Below are 22655 nucleotides of genomic sequence, written 5' to 3'. Positions count from 1 at the left end.
GTTCTCCTGCAAGGCGACCGACGGAGAGACCAACTTCGCAGAACAGGGCTCCTGTGGTTCCCCAAGCTTGGGTTATCAAAGTGCATGTATACTGAGGAAGACTAGAAATAACTGGGGAGTCTGCACAGACAGCAGTCCATTTTTATCTGCAGCGTCTGACCCTCTCCCCAGTAAGATCCAGCAAGTGTTCCCAGATACACTGTGCATGAATAGGAAAACAAAATCCTGAAACCAGCAATACTGAATTACAGAAAGCCTGATGGGTTCCCTCTTCCAACTGTTTCAAAGCTTGGAAAATGTTTTTACTTCTCAACTGAAGCATGTAAACAAATGTCATCTCACCCTCCCTCTCCAGCTGCAAAATGATTTTGGCAGGACCTTCCCTACTCCCCCAACCCTTGCAAGTGTGTGAGCTATTTGTAAAATATCTGAGCTGTAAAAATGAGCCAGGGTAGAAGGGAAAAGGGATAACAAAATGGAAAATCTACTGTAGAATTTCTTAATATTTTCCAGTTACCGTTGAGAGGTAAAAGATGGAATATGAAAATCTTGCATCCATATACGTGTGTGTTATACTCTATATCCACAGTGTAATGGCTGAGTTACATCAAAGAGAACCTCCCCCACCTAGAGTTAGGCATGCTGTGTGCTGTCTACTCCAGATCCTGGCTGCCTAGTGGTGGAGAGGCAGGTGGGCAGCTCGGGACAGAGCCCAGTGGCTTTAACAACATATTTCAAACCAAGATTGTCACAGCAGTTCAAAACCAAGGCATAACACATTTGTCAAGTTTGCAGTCTGTCTGATTTTTTATGCTAATCCCAAGCACATGAAAGTAAAGCAGATGGGGTAAAGGCATTGAAAAAGGCAAATAGCTCCATTAAAGAGTCTAAATTGATTCCAACATCTTGGGCAACTTCAGTGATGAAATGCAATTAAAAGGATGCCTTCTACTGGACATGCAGTGTGGCAGAAAGCTTCCTCTTGCCCTGCTAATGGTGTGGTTCACAATCTTTAAAGCTTAGATGAAGAATCTTCCTCTGAAATACAGCCCAAGAGATCAACTCAACACCTGGAGCCGTATTTTTTTTTTTTACTGAAGTTCCTGTATGGATTTTTGTTTAACAGCTTATCCTGAAATGAACAGGAAAAAGCCACCAAAATACTCCTGCAAATGCATCACCAGTTCACTAGCAATTATTTGCTATTTTTAAACTGGCTGATATGGATACTACCGAGAACAAAGCACATCACAGAAATTTTAGTCAACTCAACACTGTGTGTCAGTGGTAATTCTGCAAAGACAGTTTTTGTTGAGCAAGGTATACTAATCCTTTAGACATTTTGAATATTCTGAACTACAAAATTGAGAAAAAGAAGAATACACGGATCCCAATTTCTTCTTAAAATCTTACTCTTAAACTAAGGAGCTGAAGCTTGTTTGGAAAAAGCTCTCCTTTGCTTCTGCTTCTGTCTATTTCTGTAGTGTCTTCATGCAGGCAAAAAGACAGGGCTTGTAACAGTTACAAAAACCAGGACAAAGTGAAGGTGTAGCCTTCCCCTTCCTAGCTTAAATAGATCGCATTTTCTACTAACAGAAATATTCGCTAAAGAAGCTCTGTATATTTGCTATTTAAAGTACAGGTGTGAAGTATCCTGAAAGGATATTCTGTCTTAGTTTTTGGAAAGAGAATTTTAGGGGATTGGAAAATCATTCTGAAATCCTTCAGTGATGTGTGCATAAAGATTAGGTTTCTGAAGTGGTTATTAGAAAGGTCATGTCTTACCCTGATTACTTAACACTGTCTGAGATCTTTCCTCACCATGAAAATGTTCAAGTCAGGATTATAGCAACTTGGAAAGTCATGATCACATGGAAAAACAGTCACCCACTCAGTACACATAATAGCTAGTCATGTTCTGAAAAAGCAGCGCTACTGCTCCCCCCCCAAAAAAAAAAAAAAAAAAAAAAAGTTCTCATACTCCTATTACAGCTGCATGGGGTGGGTTTATTGTTAATTGTAAAAGGAATTAATTTGTAAATCTCTTGGGCAATCTAAAAATCTGTTCACTGAGTGAATAATTGAAGTAACCCCTTTGTCCTCGGATGTGTGTTTAACTAAAATATTCCATCCTAGTTCATTTTACACTACTAATGCTGTGCAAATGAGGCTGCAGTGCTTAAGAAACAAATAATTTATCTGTTTAAGCAGTTAACAGTACCAGCAATTAAAGTAATATCTAGCCTGTATTCATATTCACCATTTTTTATCACACATAACTATAATATCAAACAAAAAACAAAACCAGAAAGAACACCCCTTACGTCTTTTATGTACTGAACCTTATTAACAAGCAAAAGTATAATGCACTGAGAGTGTTAGGTAGGCCAAATTAGAAGGACTAAGTGTTACTCCATTTTGGCTGGCAGCAAGAAACACATGGAGGCTGATTTGTTTTCAGTTTCCTTAGCTAAGATTGTCTCCTTTCCCTCCCCTAGCCAAAAGATACATAAAACACTGCAGTCCTCTCCATCCTAGGAAAAGATTCACCTACAGAAGGGCTGGCATTGCTTATCAAAAAAGCAATGCATAATATAAACTGATCTTTTTTATGAGGGCTGAGTTTTTTAAAAGTGAACCAAATACAATTAGTATAAATAATGTATTTCCATTTTTTATTTATATTAAAATATATGAACAGCTACCTGACACATGGGAATAAGAATGATGATCTGTAAATAGGAAGTAAGAGTGTGCCACACACATTAATTCCTTATATTATTTCATCTTATAGTCAGTAATCTGCTGCTGAAGTAAGACACGTGTGTGTTAGAGTGGTACAATATGCAAATAGAGGAAACTTCACAGACTCGGTGAGTGTAGTTTCTATAGTCTTTCAATACATTGTGTTTACTGCTATACCAAAACAAACCAAGAATGCTCTATTCATTTCCCTGATTTTTCCTGAAATATTCAACAATGAAAAAGCATTGGGAAAATGTACGTATGCAGTGAAAACAATGCATAGTAAAAAAATCTCTAGTGGGAAAATCTATTTAGAAAAAAAGGTCAAAATTTATTCTTTTTTAGGGAATTTGTTACCTCCTTTTGTTTTAAACAAAAAGACTCCAAGTATGGAACTGCTGACATTTTCTTTCTTGTTAGATCAGTGCTTTTCAGTTAATCACCTTGCTGTTGGTATGGAACTGTAAATATGGAAGATGAAAATGGAGAGGGAAGGACAGTATCAACTCTACATGGCACATTTGCCTTTAGACATCACATGATAATACATTGTTTATATCATTCTCCCTTTGTTACATGACATTAAAAGGAGACAAAGGAGATAAATGTTCCCTTGGGTACAGTGTCCAAGAGCTAAGCAGTAAGAGTAGGGTCCAAGCAGCGTAACTTCTTTACCCTCCTGCCTTCTAAGAGAGCAAGGGAGTAAGATGGTGTATGGTACCAGACATGGCAAAGGGAACGCATGTGGCAGCATTGTGTCTGAAAGGAAACAGAGAAGGGATCTGCCTCCTGAAGCAGACCTAGAAGCTCCGCTAGGCATATGAGGGCAGCATGTGCTTGCTGCTTAAGACTACAGCAATGAGACTTTTAGGCTCCCTAGTTAAAGTGGAGAATGCTGTCTCGAAAATTTGTAGAAAAGGAAAATGCTTTACTTTTGTTCCATGGAGGAGATTTTTCTGTAAATAAAGCTACACTTTTGTCTTCTTCCCTAATCCTTGCGGAGAATGTGCAAACAAACCAGGAACTGAAAGAACAATATTTACAATCATACTCGTACTCTATAGATCTTTTTTTTTTTTTTTTTTTTTTTTTTTTAAGCAGTGCTTCTGACAGCCTGTTAGCAGCTTACCGAATATTATGAACCATCTGAGCTCTTCTTTTATCCTTCACAATGTGCTGAGCTCACAAGTCAAGCCTTTTGTTGATCATTCAATAGGCATGTACCTGGGGCCAAAAATAGTCTGACTTGCCAAAATACTGAATCCTATGTGTGAAATTATTTCCCTCACGGGTTTTGACCCAGTTCTGGAGGCAAAATATGACAACTGACCTTTCATGAAATAACCTGTGTTTCAGCTTCTTCAGGCTTATAACCATAAGGGAAATGTATGGCTCCACATGTTTTTATAACATCTGTAAGTTATATTATATATCCAAAGAGAAAAATCCTGTGGCAAGAGAAATCCTGAAGTTTTGTGATGCTTGGATAGTTCTGGGGCACGAACTCACACATAGGTATGCTGTAATGCTACAGTCACTAGCAATATACAGAACATACTGATACGGCTACCTGATTAGAAGGTTATCTTGTAGTTTGCATTTCCTTAAGAAATCATCAAATACAGCAAAGGTGTGGATAAAGATCCTCTGCATATATATAATTTTTCAGTGGGACCTATTTTGTATGATTCAGGTGAGACAAATGCATGGAGGTATTAAAACAGTTTGGTGGCCTATGCAGAAGTTTTTGAAGCACACATCTGTTCAAGCATGTTATCATGTTCTAGGGTGCAAAACTCCCTTTATCAATTACATTATATGGACAAATCCCTAAAAGAACAAAATACAGGTACAGCATTTCGTTTGTGCTTCAGTAATACAAGCTACCACACATTTTTAACTCTCCCTTACACCAGTGGAAGATAAGGACAAGCTTTGTTATGTGACCTACTCCATCCTGAGAAGATCATAACTTTGGCTAACACAGTACAAACATAGGTGCCACGCTATTAAAAATACAACTTCATTATGAGAAGTTCATTTTTCCTTAATGCAGTTGGAATTGGACAGCTCATTCCTTAAAAACTCTTCAAAAAAAGCCACCTTAAAATGGTAGGAAACTTAGTTGGCATTTTCACAGACCGGCAGCAGTTAATCTGCTATCACATGTGGTGTTATTTAAAGTCTACAGTGAACAATATTTACAATCAGATTAAGGGCAATGAGGAAAGCATTTCTGAAAACCCTCTCTCACAAAGTTGGGAAATACTAATCTATGTATTATGAGATCACACAGCTTTAACTTGCACATCCAAGTTAGGAACTTTCATTTGCCCTTCTTCCCTTCCCAGACTTTTCTCCAGCTGTAATTTCTCTGGAATAAGAATATTGATGTCAATAATTTCCTTTGTATAAAGAAATATTGCATAAATTGACTAGATATTGATGCTTTTGGTGCCCACGTATTCAAAACTATGTTTTGCAATATAATGCTTTCCTTTTGCACCATTTTCTACATACCTTTGTGAGATCTCTCCTAGTGAATTTTTATTTTTCTGCTATCTAGGCCAGCTCTGCTATTTCTGCTGTATAAGCATTGCTTCAAATGGGAACATTGCTCTGATACCATTAATCATTTGGTTGCTATCTCCTGACCTTTTACAGCATCAACAGAGTACTCTGTAACATGTTGATCACAACTGTAACTAATATTTTAATAACACAATGCTAGCTATAAACACAAGGAAACATCAGTATCATTCAGATGTGTACCAAAGCAATGTTCCTGCAATCTGAGAGCACGCTCCGGCTCAGAATTCCTCTCTGTAGTTTAAATGAAGCTACTATTTAATATTTAAAAGTACAGTACTTCTTGATCAAGAAATCAACATATCACAGAAGTGCAGTGGAAGAGCTAGATGGTACTTGTGGCTTTCACGAGTGAATGTGGTTATTTTTATTTATTTATTAGTTTATAAGCTAGTCTTCCTTGACGCGCTATCTGGGACATTGTATATATTTTTTGCAGAAAATTAAACTAAACTAAAAAGGGCACAGTGCCCAGAAGATGCAGCGATTCCCTTAAAAACTAGCTCAAGAGAGCTAAAAATTAGAGGCAAATAGTGGTCAGTGCTGCATTAACGTGAACAGAGAGGCCTTGCACGGAACCCTGAAGACCCTCATTCCACCCACCGTGTCTGTCCTTTGCCCAAGGGAACAGCTTCTGCAGGCGGGCCAGTTATTTTGTACCATTGAGCTTCAGCAGGTAGTTACACAGCATGTACCTAGGGGCTCATCCTGCTCCTAGTGGAGTCAGTGGTAGAAATCCATGGCCCAGCATCACAGAGAGGGGTAGGTAATGTCATGCTGAGAGCTTCAGAGCTTAAAAGGTAGCTGATACAGGTGTGCATGCTTACCTATGTGCCTGAGAACACAGTTCTACCAGGCAGGTTGCTTGGCAGTGAAACTAGTCTGGAAAAAATACACAAGCACAGGATGAACCCATCTCAGATACGTCAGATACAGCTTCTGCCTGCAATGCTGCAGAACACCCCCGAACCACTATCTGGTTGGGCCTGGCCTAACTTTTAGGACCCCTTTTGCTTGCTCTCTGTCCTTCCATTAGGTTTCATCCTGTTTCTGAACTAGCTTCAAGGAAGCCAGCAGTGTTGCCATAGCTGTGGTCTGTCTTAATGACCAGGTGGCTGTCACAGAAGTAAGAAAAGACAATTTTTAGCTCCCTTTCTGTATGGGAACAGTTTAAATCCCTGATTATGGCAGGTGCTATACCTACTGGATTGCTACAGTCAGGTGACCTTTCATCTTTGATAATAATTTTCAAGAAAAATGGCCAAGACCTCTGCATGGTGGGTGCTCTGTGCAGTTAGTTGCATGCATGGGAGCTAACCTCAGCAGACCCTGCTGGGAATCTAGGTGTGAGGATAACTGCAGGGGCCGGTGCTGTGCTGCTCAGCTGCCAGCTGAGTGCAGTGGCAGAGCTGCAGTGGCAGTCACCAAGCACAGGCAATGGCAGAACTCTGCAAGTCTCAACAAGCTAAAATTACATTCCTACAGAGCCAAGACAGTTGAAGAACTTAACGTGTCTATTACTGCTAGCACACTAAGGCAGGCTAAATAGCCTTAGGTGCAAAGTCTCACAATGAATCTAAGTCCTGATTTGTCCTGAGACATTATGATGGGCCGTATCTCAAACTAAATAAACTGTAAAGCATTGCAAATACCTTACAGATTTTGCAACAGGTTTATCTGATTTCGTTTGTTTGTTTTTCAGGGCTCTTGCTGACGTTATGCGACCTCAAGGTCCTTGTACAACAGATCATATGGAAAGAGATCTAAACATTGTAGTACACGTGCAACATTATGAAAACATGGATACAAGACCTCCTCCAAATAATTTACGTAAGTTGCATTAGAACTATATTAATGTTTGGAATGCTGGCACTAAAATGAGTACTATGGAATGAATATTGGTGGATGTTAAATGAGGATAGATGGCACAAGGATTCTTGCAAATTAGGAAGATTCTTTATCACAGAATTAGAAATATCTAGGTTTTCCTGGTGCAAATAGTGCAACACTAATGGCAAGCCATTTTGATTAGAAAAAGAGTTATTGTGCTTATTTTAGTTAGGTGTCTTGGTTGACTAATATTTGCTTTGTACTTTTGTCTCCTAACTGGTGTTTTTCTTCAGCTCATCAATCCATCCCTTATTCTATGTTTTGTTATATCAAAATAGAAATGGCTAAGCTTACAGCAAGATTTAACGAGACGTTTCATACAGCTGTAACACCCAATAGGAAAGTAGTCTCATTAGGCTGTTATATCATCTCTGCTAGTAAAATAGTTAAATACTTTCCTGGAGAGCATAAAGTTGTATGTGGTTTTCACTTTCTCATTCTTTTCTGTAATGGAAATATGAGAGAAAGGCTATTATTTTGTTTTAAATACTATTTTTATTCTGTGCCTGATATTATGTGTTTGCTATTGAAGGCAAGGAAAAAGTACACCTTGGAGTTTCGGAGGAACTATGGTGACATTTCAAGGGGTTCTGAAATCCTAGGCACCTTATTTCTCAGTCTTGTATTAGACCACAGAGCAGATCTTTCTCATGCTCAGATAAATTTTCCTTTCATGAACAGTTTCAGTGTAATTTTACTTTGCACATGTTTATGTATTTTGTATTCATCTATATCATTTATATGCATATATACATAGAAATTTTAGATTATATATTTACAATTTTAAGTTCAATATATTTATAAGTTTGTGTCATTCAGGAAGGTATGGATTATTAGGCAGTGGATGGCTTTATTCTGTGCTGTAGATCAAGGTAGTTGAGCATGTTACTGCAAATATACTTTTCTGAAGTGGTATTTGTGGTTTGAAACATTTAAACTATATGCACAGGTCTTTTCCTTATCTTTCTGTAACTGCAGAAAGCAGAAAATTTGCTTATAGCTGGGCAAAGAATTAGTTTTATTCAGATTGCACTGTGCAGTTATTGTGAGATTTTGTTGCTCCCTTCTTTTGGGGGAACAGGGTAAGGACAATGAGAGAAAGAGATGACTCATGTGCTGCATGCACTCTTGATACTTGTTTTGTGGTAGAGGCTGACTGTGATTTCTTATGCATGTGTTTACAGGATAACAGAGAATTAAAACTGTGACCTCTAATAAAGATACCACATATAGTGAGCTCTGACATCTAATCTGTCTGCACTGCTTGCCAGCAAAGTACTTCCACCTGGGTCTGTGCAGTTGTACAGTGCAGAGGGGGAGGTACCTACATACTGCAGCAGAACAACTCTAATTGTGTAAAAACATGCCACTTCTCGAGGGGAACTTATGCTTCTCTCTCTCAATCAAAGGTGCTCTAACCCCTTTAAGCTCCTGTGGTTTAAGGAGGATATGCACTATCTCTCTCTCTTTGCTCTGTGTATTAGCTCTTGCCTGATCTCTTCTGATCCTCCCTGTGACCATGTTTTCAAGGAGGAAAATGCAAAATGCTAATGAACTCAGGGTACAATCCTTTGTTTCTCTCATACATGAAATGTTTATTAAGAATCCCAGTTAACGAAGAGAGCCAGAAAGTAAATAGATCCTTACTGCATTGATTGTGTCTAGAATTTTGTAATTTCACACTGTTTTACTTAAATCTTTGTATACTTCAATATACAATATACCACAGCAGGTCTTTAAACCCATTAAGTTTCTTGGATTTGAATTCAGATTAACCAATATTCTATACATTTACTCATTATTTTGTATTTGTTGCCACTATATTCCCTCATAAACTCATCTAAAACATGACTAAATGACCTTGTAAAATTAGCCAATACATCACAAATGATTAAAGCGTGTTGAGTGCATGTGCATTTATGGTGCAGGGAAAAAGCTTTAGAAAGAAACATTATTAAGACAAATACTCTATGCCCAGTATCTAAGCGATTTGAAATTTTATAGTGGAGTTCTGAAACACTGCAAGAGTGGGGATATTGCTGAACCATTGTCAGAGCAGCATTACCTACTAGTAGTGCTGAAAAAGTGACAGGCTTTTGGGGGTATATTTACAAGGAAATAAACCAGACTGAATTCTATTCCAAATCTTTACTTAGACAGAGAAAATGAAGTGGTAACAAAATTATAGAATCGACACTTTGATATATATATTTTTAAGTTCTCTTTTCTAAGTTACCACTTTCTATCTACTAGCCATCTTGAAATGAAACTTAAAAATGTGATGTACTTTTCACATTGGTCCATAGATAAGAAGAGGGCAGGAGTAATTTCTTAGGCATTATATACCATTTCCATATTGTGTCTTTCAAGATACTGAAGACAAACTTTTGAAGGCCAAACTTTATTAAGAATGTTCTGATTTGAAGGGTCAGTTCCTGTTTCTGCCCTCTTGAAAAAACATCTTGCTGATGCTGCCAGCTCTGAAAAGTGGGCTGGCAAACTTTGCATGGGACAAACTTTGCATGACATCTGACACTGAAAATGAATGTGTCTTTATCCCTGGACTCCTTGTTACCAGAAAACAACGATTTTCTAAGCTGCCTGCAGTAAGCACAGATATTTGCCAAAATCAGCTGTGCAATGGAAGGCCAAAAGTAGACATTTTTTTTCAGTGTCCTGCAGTCTAAGAAGTGCAGTTTACCGACTTTCTTGTCCCTTCTTTTCTCATACTCAGAAAAGAAAAGCCATACTGGAGATTCTAGAAAAACATTTTTTTTTTTTTCTGTGCCCATGTGAATCCAGACAACCTAGATGCTCATTAGTGAAAGCCACTTTGTCCTTAGTGGTAGTTAGTTGCCATAATTTTCTTTCTGTAATGTGCTTTCCTTAGGATTACTTTTTCATTATTTCACCTCATTCATGCACATTAGAATGGAATAGTGCTTTGTAAACAAGCAGCAGTTATCTACCAAGAATCACAGCATTCAAGTTTTCTAGCATGGCATGTTAAATAAAATAAAACAGACATGCATGTTAAAAACAAAACCAAGAGCAAACATTTCTGCAGAATTAGAGATCAGTTCTGTTCATCTCTATTTAACTTTCATGAACCTTAAGAAAGCAGCAGCATTCAGGATTTCTTTTTCTACTTATTGTGTTAGCAGTCAGCAATTTATTTAACTTGTTGGGATTATACTAATAGTGCAGCAGGAGCTAGGAGGCTTTCTAGCTACATCCTCATTTCTGGAAGGTGATTACTACTATTATTTCTAATTCATAATCTATTATGGCACAGTGAAACAAATACTTAATGTTAGTGCTATCCACAGTCACTTTTCCTAATGATCAGTAAAAGCTTGGTTAGTATTTCCTCAATAATAACTGGCCTTGCGCTCATATTTAAAGCATTTATGCAGAGTTCAAACATACAGCTGACTTTAAAGGGTAGACAATTCTAGATTATGATGGTTTTAAGGTGAAAAATGTTAGCTTTTACTTAGCTTGACATGTGTAAGTTATTTCTTCATTTTTAATTTAACATAACAAAAAAGAAGGGAATTGCAAACACATCACTGAAAGGAGAAAGTGTTGCTGTATCAAAATAGCTGGTTTTAATACTGGCCAAGGATTTGCAGCACACGTGACTAAAATGACTTTTTCTCTTCTTAAATATATGCAAGGGAATAATGTGTTTGCTGCTGCATTTGATTGTCAGTTGTCCTGGATACTTACTGACTACAAATGCTAATGCTGAAAACAAAGCTAAGGCGTTTCTGTAATGGGTGCCTTATGATAAGTTAACTTTTGTTATTTCTTTGTGTTGAGACAGTAAATGTGAAAAGAGGAGGGTATTTTTTGAAGTTCTCACGTATTAGAATAAACACTCTGCATTGTGTATTCCTGTACTTCCCCCATGGCTGTAAGTAGAAGCTCAGTCCCTGTTTTCCAGTGAGAGAAACTGTCACTGGTTTGACACTGTGAAAATACAGTTGGAATGTGCAAGAGTTTTTTTGCAGTCTTTTTCATCCCTCATGAATATGCTTTTTTGTTGTTGAATGCAGAGCTCTTTGGCAAACTAATTATTTTTATGTTTAACTTACAAATATAACATCATCTGATATAAACAAGTGTATGGGTTTGCATTGCATTATATAAGCCCAATTCCTACTGATACAAAACACTAATTTACTTACTTGCGTAATAACAAAGAAGTAGTCACAGAGAACGTGAGGTATTACTCTAATAATATACTTGTGTTGGTAGGGGCCTTGAAGCTCTACTAAAAACATTGTTCTGATGGAGGGATGCACAATGCAAAGGACAGAACAAATAACTATCTTTGGCCTCATTGGTATCAAAGTTGCTTGATTACAGTAAAATGCTTTTTTAACATGGCTCCAGCCATGTTTTATGAGCGAGGAGATGGAGAACACCAATAAGTTTCCAAAAGATGCACAGTGACAGAAGAAGAAGTGAAGAAGTACTGCTGATGGAGTGCACTGAGACAGCGAAGAATGAGGGAGAATAAAAGGGCCCGCTTAATTGGAGGATGTCCTTAGTTCACAAGAAACTATAATGCTGTGACAGAGAAGGGAATGTAGTCAGTAAGCACAGGGAATTTGTTTCCATTTCAAACCTTAGTTTTCATGGCCAGAATGCAAAACCTCATTTTACTGATCCATGGTCTACCCAGGAAGCACCTTAACACTATTACAAAAAATCAGATACTTTAGATAGTTCCTAACCTAAAAGCCGATAGGCTTAAAGTAAACTGAGAGACGGCTACTGAGTACATTTTGGTTGTTATATACAACAAGGAAGAAAGATTCTACTTTTAAATTACGTAAGTCTTGAAACTAATCACCAAAGAAAAAGCCCACATCACCATCACCAGCCACGTCAAAAGAAATACTGTATTTTTTTAACATAGTTTCTTGAGACCACTTTTCAAACCACTTTAAATTAAATTCTAGATACGGATTTCAACTGAAATTACAGTATCTAGTAGAACTTCAAAGAATTAACAAATTGGTGATGGATTTTTTCTTAGCTATAGAGGAAGAGTATTACAGCTCCAAACCTTCCATGCTGGACACGCAATTTCCCATACAAACTTCAAGTCTAAAGATGCTGTTCTCTTGCAATTCAGTCATTCAGTGTCAGACAGTGATGTTTAATCAGTTCTGAATGTGTGTTCAGTCTCACAATCGTTAATATAAAAATGTTAGTAATTTACATTCAGATTCTAATTCAGATTCATGATGCTGATTTATGAGAAGATGCTATGAACCTTCTTGAAACACCAATAAGGATTTTCAAGGAATTTAATTACAACCTGATAATGAGAGCTTGTGAGTTTATTTAGGAAAGATAAAACAGTAAAACAAATGAAATATCTCATTAAGCATTGACTGCAGTACTTTCCCTTAATTCGTTTAAAAAAAAAAAAAAAAAAAAAAAAAAAAAAAAGAAAGGGTAATTTTGAAAATGTTAATATATACTACACACAGTAGCCTTTTATTAACACCTACACCTATCTTCACCTAGTGTAATATGTCAGAACTCTAACAAAGTTCTTACTAATTGCTTGCCTTTGGAATCAACCTTTCAACTTAATCTAGCAAGCAAAATAATAAACTAAAGCAAATAGAAAAGACAATAGCTTGCACCACTAACAAGGACTCAGGGATTGTATCCCGTGTCTATAATCAAATACAACTGTGAACTTGAAGTCACTGCATATATTCACTGGGTTTCCTCTTTATTCTAAAGTATTTCTTGGCAGATACGATGTTATTGGAAACCCAGTGAGAATGTCATGTACCCTTTCTGCAATTTTAGCCAGTGGATATGTTTTGAATGATATTGGGTAGATCTTCATAAGCTCTGTTCAATATAACCTTTCCCAATTGGACTCAACAATGAAGATTTTGCTCTGTCTTCATTTATTGTGCAATAAGAATAATTATATTAGATTACTGTCTTGCATCCTATAATTTACTTCTAGAGAGCTTTTAATTCAGATACATTTGACATATCTTCATAAAAATATTCATCAATGTAAAACATATTTGGGAGAAATACAGTTAATCACTGACATTATCCTTTAGTGGCAATACTTAGCTATGGAATAAAAATTATTTGCAATATACTTTTATATTTTATAATGCATTTTAAAAGGCTGAATGATTAATTAACAAAACAAAAAACATTGTCATAACAGAAGAGAGCGTTGCAGTGACAGACTATTACATAGGTAGCTTTGAGTCACACAACTTTAAACTTGAAAAGCACGTGTAAGGGATGAGACTCATTTTGCTGTCATCAGAGTACAGATTAAAGTACTTTGAAATGCTGCCCAATAGTACAGGCATGTATTTACCATCTAGCAGATGAAAAGTTCAATATTTAAATATGGTTTGACCTTAGAAAACAGTTATATATTTCCCTTGGGAGTCCACTTTTACTTCTGTATCATCATCATAATTATTTAATAAGGGTTTAGTTCCACAGGTGTTTGTTATTAAGTATTGATACATGCTGTCATCAAACACTCTCCTGAAAACAAAGTTAATCCTTAGAAGAATAAGCATCGTCTACTGCTTTGACACTTTGCAATCTGAGTTTTACTTGTTAAATTTTATTAGTGAGGCATTATTCCCATTATATCAATTCAGTATCTAAAATTGTATTTTGTCTTTGGAGAGCTACACTGAATAATAGGATTCTCAGTGTTCAAGAACTTCCAGTGCAAAATATTCCCACTGTTTACCAGAAGTGTCAGCAAGATCCATCATCGATGCCTCATGCTTATCGCAATCTTTCATGTTGCTGGGATTCTTGCTGTCAAAAATTGGTATGGGAAACAATGCTAAAGTAATAGGAATTGTGTTTGCGGAAAAAAAGCAAACCAAACCAGAAAAAAAAAAAAAAAAAGGCAAAAAGGCAATCAAAAAGCACCTTTTCACCTTTTGTTTTCATGGTTGGTTTGCCAATGCCATTGGAAAGACAAACCGCACTCGCTTTTTCCGTGCCAAAACAGTATCGTTTTTAACTGTTGACTTACAGCTTAATCATCTTTCTAAATCCACTAACTTCCACCCTCATATTTTGTTTAAAAAATCATAGATTTATAACACAAATGATAAAAACATAAATTCAGTACTATGTTGATTTCTGTCTATGTATTCAGGTGTAAGCACAAACTGTTGTAAACTGATTTATCCACAGCTAAACATACACACTTTTAATGACTATTTATTTGAAACTTTGATGCTATACATTAGATTTTAAAATACCATTCTCAGAAATTTAACATTCCATAAAATTACTTCCCTCTTTGTTTTTGAATGCAGTCATACCAACTTTGCCAACCAGAACCTGTATATTGGTTACAAAATAAAGTAGAAGAGTTTGGCTGAATACATAAAATACATCCCAGTATTACCAAGTGATTGTGACATGCAATTCAGTGAGATGATGTTTTCAAATTTCGAACTACAGTTTCAATCGTAAATGGGTTTCAGAAGCTTTGTTCTCTGCTTTATATCATAATTTTCTTTGAAATGTACACATCAGCTCTGACTTCAGTTTTATTATCATAACATAAAGTCAAGAAGGGACTTGAGTGTTTAATATTTACAAAATGACTTTGTTATTCTTATAACAGAAACAATAGTTGAAAAAATCTCTAGAACCATCACACAAAACTGCATTAATAATCATTCACAGATTATTATGAAATCGACTTTAATGTTTTCTTAGGCATACTTATAAATTTAATTTTTAAGTTATCATATATAAACAGCTTTTAAGAGTCTTTCACTAGCATACTTTTGTTTTTAACTGATATGTCCATGCACCCAGTTTAAGGCTGTAACTATACTTCTGAGTCTGCAGTGAATTTATAACAGTCCAGAATAATCCAATTGGGTTTCACCATCTACTCCTTATCAGAAAAGGAAATGCATGTTTGATATGTAGTTATTTATACACACATGAGCATACACAAAAGAGACAGCACGTGCGTGACAAAATGTTGACAACTTTAGTGGGGTTAGCAACTATTTGTTTATCTGGAAGCATGCATAATAAACCAAGTGTCTCAAACACCTATGTGTTTATACCCTGAAGAGTTTGCTCTTACTACGTTATTTTGGCTTTTACACTCTACAGCATTAGCCAGAAAAACAAAAACAACAACAAAAAGCCTTTCCCATGTAGCCAGTTGCTCTTTCAGCAGTAACCTGATCAATCCTTATCACTTTTGAACTGCTTTATTGTTTTGTCTTAGCATATTCTCCATGCATGCAGAGCTTTGTGCTTCTATCACTGCCTCTTGTGCTGCCTATAACAAGCTGAGCCTTCTGAGTGACAAGTACTATTTGATGGTGCTAATTTCTGCTGTTTTAGAAAGCATGCGCTTGGCCATTCTGGACAGCATATGAAAGAGTACCACAACACACAAAAGTATAGCAAATGTCTAGGAGCATTTCATCTTACTGACAGGGCACTCAAGAGAAGTGACTTTCAGCCATAAATTACAGCATGCAGTTCAGAGATGGGGGAGGCACAGGCTGGGAGATCTTGCAACAACTGTAGGATTTTGATAGTGCTTACAATGATGCATAGTTTAAGCCAATTAGATGAAATTATGATCAGACAAAAGTCATAGCAACGCATTCACCTTCTTTAATGGCTCAAGGATTTCACCCAGTGGCACTACAACTTCTTGGACATCACACCTATCTTATTGACGGGAATTAGTGTTTTGTAATTCATCTCGAATACAGCAGAAATGTAAAGAGAGATGCAGGAAGTTTAGCTTACAGCTTTGTAAAAGAAACTTTATACAGCTTAGAGAATTCAATGTTGGAGATGGAAAAATGCATGTTCATGATTACTTCTTTTCCATTACTTTAACATTACTTTTCTTTCATTCTTGCTTATTCTCCTTGCTATTTCAAAGCACTTATAGGAAAAGAGGTCTGTGAAAAATAGTAATTTCTCTTGGAAATAAATTAATTGGCCCCAACCAAGATCTTTTCCACAGAAAAGATCCACAGAAGATCAGGAAAAAAAAAATTGGCGAATACTCTGTGGTGTAAGACATTTGCAGCAGGCTTTTTCATAGAAGTTTGACTGAAAGACCTCTTCAAGAGCTATACTGAGCAAAATTCACTTAGAAGAGATATCTCCTTGCTCTCTAGCATCTGTCCAAGGTTCATCTTTTGTCTGCAAGTCTGCACATCAAAGCCAGTAAACTAAAATTTTACCTTTGGAGCTCAACATACTATTCCTATACATGCCAAGGTCTGACTGGGATGACAGAGAATCCAGAGGCTGAGCCTGGATAAAAATGTGCATCTAGCAAAACCAGTAACAATTACCAGAAACTTCTGAATCTTGAAGAATATTAAGAGTAAAATTATTTATGCTTCTTTGCAGATGTCCACATTTAAACAGTTATGTTATAGAGGTCATATATAAAATACAAGAAAGCTCTTTCACTAACTTGTTCATTATATTAATAATTTAATGCACCTATCTAAGAGTTACCTAACACTAATTCTTTTTCCAGCTGTGATTCTACACCTCTTGTAGGGAGGTATAAATAACAGTGTGCAAATAGATTAGGCCTATTTCCTGTCAGGGTAAGCAATTTACAATAGCAAAAAAGTCATCAGGATTCTTTCCAAGTGCATACAAGTGACACACTTTATGATATGATGATCTTGCACTGTCATAGTCTAGCATTTTACAGCCATTAACATTTACTTACGAAAATCAGGCTAGAAATATTTATTTGGAAGCTACACATTCTTTCCTATGTGACACTTTATCTCCATTTCTACAACTACAGAGTCATAGATGGAGATTAACCCCAGAATCAGAGACATGGAGTTAGAGTTGTGCTGGAAAGTGGCAATCACCTATCTATTCCATGCACAGAAAAAGATTTTTAGATTTTGCAATCTCCAGAATCACTCTAACGTTTTTAGAAAAAAAGATAAGAGGTCAATGAAAACATGGTCTCTGTAACTTAGTCTTATGTCTTAGTCCTAGTTCTGCTGAACCTGGAACTGAAATAACACTGGTGTTCCCCTTTCCTCTTTAACACCTCTTGTGTGGTTCACCAGAAACAGCAAGGATTGTGCCTCTGCACTCCATTATATCAGTAACCCATAAGCAATGCTTCAGGTTCCCCTTGTGTTTCTTGATTTTGCCTGGACAAAAGTAGTATGTTCTGGCTTTTACAGAGTTATCTATTCTGGTATATATGTACTGACTGATCAGCAAACAGAACAAACCAAGAAACTATGGAGTTGGTACTTTTTTGGCCTTTTGCCTCCGTGCAATCAAGGGGCAAATGGCTTAAAAGTTACTATGGGGAGTAACAGAGAGCTAGACAAAAAATTACATTAGCTATGTTCTCTTTTAAGAACAATAAATCTAGAGTTATTTACCAAGTGCAATAAAAGGCTACTGGGCATTGTTAGCATGAAATTTGGCTCCATAAATCAAGTAAGTATTGAGATGTTGCTCTGAGAGTCCATAATCGTCAAATGGGGAGATCTAGTTATCAAAGGTTGGGCATGCCAGGAAAATAAGAAAAGAAGGATAAAAGAACCCATGGCACACCCCCTTCCCCACTGATCAAAGTTGTCTCCCAGCAGTCAGGATGATTCCTGGTCTGCAGGCTCTAAACTATTTGTATAAGAAAGTCTGAAGGGAGCAGGGATATATCAGAAGATCAGATCTATCACAGAGCAAAATGCAATCTCAGAACTTGGCAGATGATTTATTAATTGCCAATTATTCTTATTTCTACTTTACATGGTGCTAAGACTATGCTAGAACCTTCCAAGTGGAAAATCCACACAATAGTTAATGCAGTTCAAAAGCAGCATTAATCCTCCTTTATGGCTTGCAACACTCTTGGGAAAGAAGATACTGCACAGCTTCAAGGATGGAAAGTCACTGGTGTTAAGTAATCTGAGGCTAACTAGCAGATTACAGACAGAGAAGTCCTAAGTGCACACTGCTCTGTGTGTATGTATGGATTTAGAATTGGATTTACTTTCCCCACAGACCTGTAGAATATATGGAGTTCAAGACCAGAGCACCTTGGAAGTTGGTGAGCATGAGCTAGCAACTTTAAGAATACTCCTTTCATACAGTTGCTGACAGGACTTCTCAACTTTGGAGGAATTAACAGAAGAGGGGGAATTTTACCTTATCACCCAAGCAAATTAAAATTAGAACATACGCATGCCATACTCCAACATCATAGGCATGACTGAATTCTGGCAGCCATTATGTCATGATACTGAGTACTCTTCATCTTATGACTCCCTTTAAAATAGTGTCACAGTAACTTGCAGCCACAGATTTCACTAGATATGGTCTGTGTGAGAAAATTGCAGGTGGTATCCAGACTGCTTGCTCTGTCTTCTGGATTTGACAGCTCCTAACTCTGTCATTCTAACCAGCTTTCCTCTAGTTAAGATACGGAGTGCATTTCTACATAGTACACAGGATTACAACAGGCACACACTTCCTCATGCGTTGAAACAGTACCTGACACCCTACCCATATAAAAGATGGTGAGGTCTTACAGTGGTGCTGTGTCCCTCTGAAGCCACCCTGGGCTTGTTATGGTGTGACTGCATGCGAGCTAAGGGCCTATCTGAGCATCAAATCATCTTTGTGCTTCATATTGGAGAGAGGTGCTGCAGGAGTCAGTGCAGAGCTGGCTCTGGTCCAGCAGTACAACGTTATCATATTTATGGCTAGACACCTGCAATTGGGTAGTAAAGATTGCTGCTGCCACAGCTGTCTGAAGTTGTATCCACTGCTATCACTACCAGTCAGAGCAAACTAGGTCTGGCAAACTACAGTACACAGTATCAGCAAGCCTGGCAGAATCCAATTCACGAATGAGGATCAGCGTAGCCTTAACATAGAGAAATGCTAGATGAAAAGATAACGTGCTCAGAGAGTATGTATTGAACTTATGGGATGAGAGGAGCTGTCAAAGGAATATACAGGCAAAAACTTCATCAAAGATGACAATGAAGGGATGCCTTTCACAAGGAAGATGTCAGAAAGCATGGAGAGAGAGTGGGTTCAATTTAAAATGCTCCAGAGATTCTTTTTTGAAAAAGGATTCAAAATTGCAGAACTAGGCAGTGTACAACACCTACATAGCTCACCGAACCTTCAGAGCAGAGAGCTGTGCCAGCAGAACAGCCATTACCCCCGTGGGGAAACATACCTGGACTGGCCACTTGGCACTGTGTCAGTTTAACTCACTTATAAATGTCTGGATGACAACCCTATTGTATTTTTCTTTTTAAGACACACATAAGTAATATCAGAAAGAGAGTAAGCAAAAACGAGCCTGAAAATCAAATTCATTTTACCACAATGGTAATAATAATTTAATGCTTTACCCAGCTGTGACTCAAAAGCAGTCCAAGCAAAGTGTCTTCCTCCCCACCCTGAGAGTATCTCAGGGATGATACCATTGTTCAGCTCAATTTCCCTCTCTCTCACTTGATCTTTTTCTCTCCCAGCAAAGCTTTTATTGCCTTCATGTTTGTGATTCTGCTTTTCTGTGCCTGACAGTAGTAATGAAGATATGCCACAGTTACTGACAAGGCAAGCATTCTAGAAAAATTCTGCCAGAAGAAATGAAATGAAATACTGAATACTTGACGTTAGTTTCTGGAAGTGATCACTAATATGTAAATTTATGTCGTGCTCTGTAACTTAAAGAAAAAAACAGATTTGTTTAAAGGTCATCAGTAATTAAAAGAAAAAAAATATCAATGAAAAACATTTACAAATGCATGGGAAAAGCAACTTGCTGTTTAAAAGTCCGTGCAGCAAAAGGATCCATAAAGGTGATATCGGGGACAGTATATATTTGTCTCAGTTTCAACAAACACAATAGCTGAAAAAGTGTTACAGGTTTTTAAAAGCTTGAAGTTTTGCTTCTTGGCTGAGAGTAACACGTTTTTAAAAAACAAATAATTGTGTTTTCCTACATCCTTTAACCTTCTTATCACTTCAAGACGTGGCGTCTCTTATGTGTTCTGTGAGCAAATACAATGTTCCTCCTCTGTCCCCATTAAATTTCTGAATTTAGGCCCTGCATGTACAGAGTATTATAAGATGCCATATCACCCCTAGCTACCTATGCTAATATATGTGTCATGTACTTTGTGACATGTAGTACATAATATTCTCAGTGCTTCACTGGCATGGGATCAAAAGGATAAATGGAGAAGAACATAATGCATTTTCTTCAGCCACTTAAACAATCCTCATTTTCCTATCCCTTCTAAGCATTAGTGGGGAAAGAAGCTGTTCATTTATATTTATGCACCATTGTATGAACTACCAACAAAAGGTGCCTTCCAGGAGATGCATTTTCTTATATCATGCACAGTTACTATCACAAGATCCCCTGAACTAACTTACTACATATTCTTTAACAAACGTGTTTCAGCAGCAGCAGGATCTTTCTGCCCATTATTTACAGTGTTTTATCATTATGGAAGTGATTAGCAATACAGGCACAAAAAGGTCAAGAAATTTATATCTTCTTATCCTGGGAATTAGCACAAAATAGTGTAAAATTTACGATAGTGTACTGATCCTGATACAAAAGCAGCGAAAGTCAGGTATTGTCTTCCACTGTCTTTGAATCGCATCCACTATATTTTAAATAAATACACTTGAGATGTGACAGTATAATTTGTATCAACATAATGCTATAATAATTTCAGAAATATAATACAATAAAAACTATCATTGTTTACATAATCAAGATATTCCCATCTCATAATCCAAGGATGCTTGTAACAATCTGTTATAGCACTTACGGTAACATTATTACCTACCCTGGGTACACTGAGATGTAATTTAAAACAGAAACAACAGAGTATTGGGGATAAGGAAATGCTGATCAAAACCTTAAGGATTTCTGGAGGTCACAACCACCTTGGCAGTCTGCCAGGCACGGAGCAGCTGACTGGGGAACACTTCCCACTTCCCTTGCAACTCCAGGTTATTAAAACAAACACTTCAAAGAAGTTAAGAATTGGCACTAATTAGCAGCTCATTTCTGGGGGGGAATGGAAGAAGTACAAGTTTTCTAGCATCTATCATGCAAGACTAAATGAGTAAAACAACTATTCAGACTAGTGTATTAAATTGTATACAATTCACTAAAGAAATTAGCACAGTTAGCAATGATGGTTCAAAAGTCATGTAAAAGCTGAGTGTAAGAAAAAATTCCTTCTACTGAAATGGACATAGGCACTGAAGAAATCATTCATGGAAACAAAAAAGCCTGAAGGGACTGGATGGTGATTAAATAGAACATGGAGCTTTTCACATCCAGATCCCCTCTTTAAATACAGCCTAGCAAGTTTAACACCAGCCAGTTTGTAAGTTTGCAGCCTAAACTATCCATCACTAGATTTCTAATCCTTTGAGCATTAAATATTCTGGAAAGAAACAAGCCTGCCAGTGTTCTTAATGGTGTCAGTAACCTGCTCTCTTAAGCAGACAGACTTGCTAAAAACAGAGATGAGAGTGTTTATTAGCAAATGTTTAATTTATGAACACATTTGGTCTTAAGGAACAAAAATAAAGGTCTTTTAAACAGTAGGATGTTAGCCTTATTGATTGCATTTCAGGCAGAATCGTTACTTGGGGGAACAAATTCTGGGACAGGCTGAGGGTAACTGGGCTGAGCGGTGTGGTGCTGAGCCTCTCTTTCCTCTCCTCCCTCCCCGGTGTTACAACATGCTCAGGGCTAAAGTAACCTCAGTGATATCGAAGGTCACTCAGTGTGGGAGAAGAAAAGGAAAAAGTGAACAGGCAAAAATGTGATCCACCTGCAACATGCTCACATCGGCAGACCTCCATCTCCGAACACCTCTAAGCTATGAAATGCAGCATGTAGGGGAGCTGCACAGGCTTGTGGATTCACAGTTTATAAAGAAGAAATGAGTTTTATAGATCTGTGATCTATACAGACACCCCCTCTCAAATATGTGTCCTACAATTTTATGCAGCAGTTCTTATAACCAGCATGTGAGCTGTGAAGCCAAACTGCTGATAGCCTTCTGTACTAAGTGTTGTATTGTACAGTATTTTACTGACTTTTGATAAATGCTTTTCTTTACTTGCTTTGGTATCATATATTAATACAAAACAGAAGTGTAAAATATGCTTATAATCCTGAGAGTTCTGTTAAACCCTAAGTGCTTATTAGGAAAGAGGAGAAGAATACTAATGGAAACAGCATATACTGAAGATTTTGCTTTCATGTGAATGCAATTAGAGCTATTCCCTTAAGCTAATACGATAAGTAACTATCTGAGGAAACCCAAAGACCCTGCGAATGTGCAGGA

General features: G+C 37.1%; 1 protein-coding gene across 1 annotated transcript in view; it reads left to right on the top strand.

The window, feature by feature from the left end:
- The window catches only part of SHISA9 (shisa family member 9), a gene marked incomplete at both ends in the record, with an annotated part of 180326 nt that overhangs the window by 742 nt on the left and 156929 nt on the right, over nt 1-22655 (top strand). The window contains one exon of the mRNA XM_084296021.1: nt 7037-7164. Within this exon, the coding sequence (XP_084152147.1) occupies nt 7037-7164 (128 nt within the window). The remainder of the gene's footprint in view (nt 1-7036; nt 7165-22655) is intronic.

This window comes from Netta rufina, assembly GCF_964035555.1.
Source record: "Netta rufina genome assembly, chromosome: 15".
In the NCBI taxonomy this organism is placed as follows: domain Eukaryota; kingdom Metazoa; phylum Chordata; class Aves; order Anseriformes; family Anatidae; genus Netta; species Netta rufina.
The sequence above is the reverse complement of the archived record's forward strand: the minus strand, read 5'-3'. Positions and strand labels throughout refer to the sequence as shown.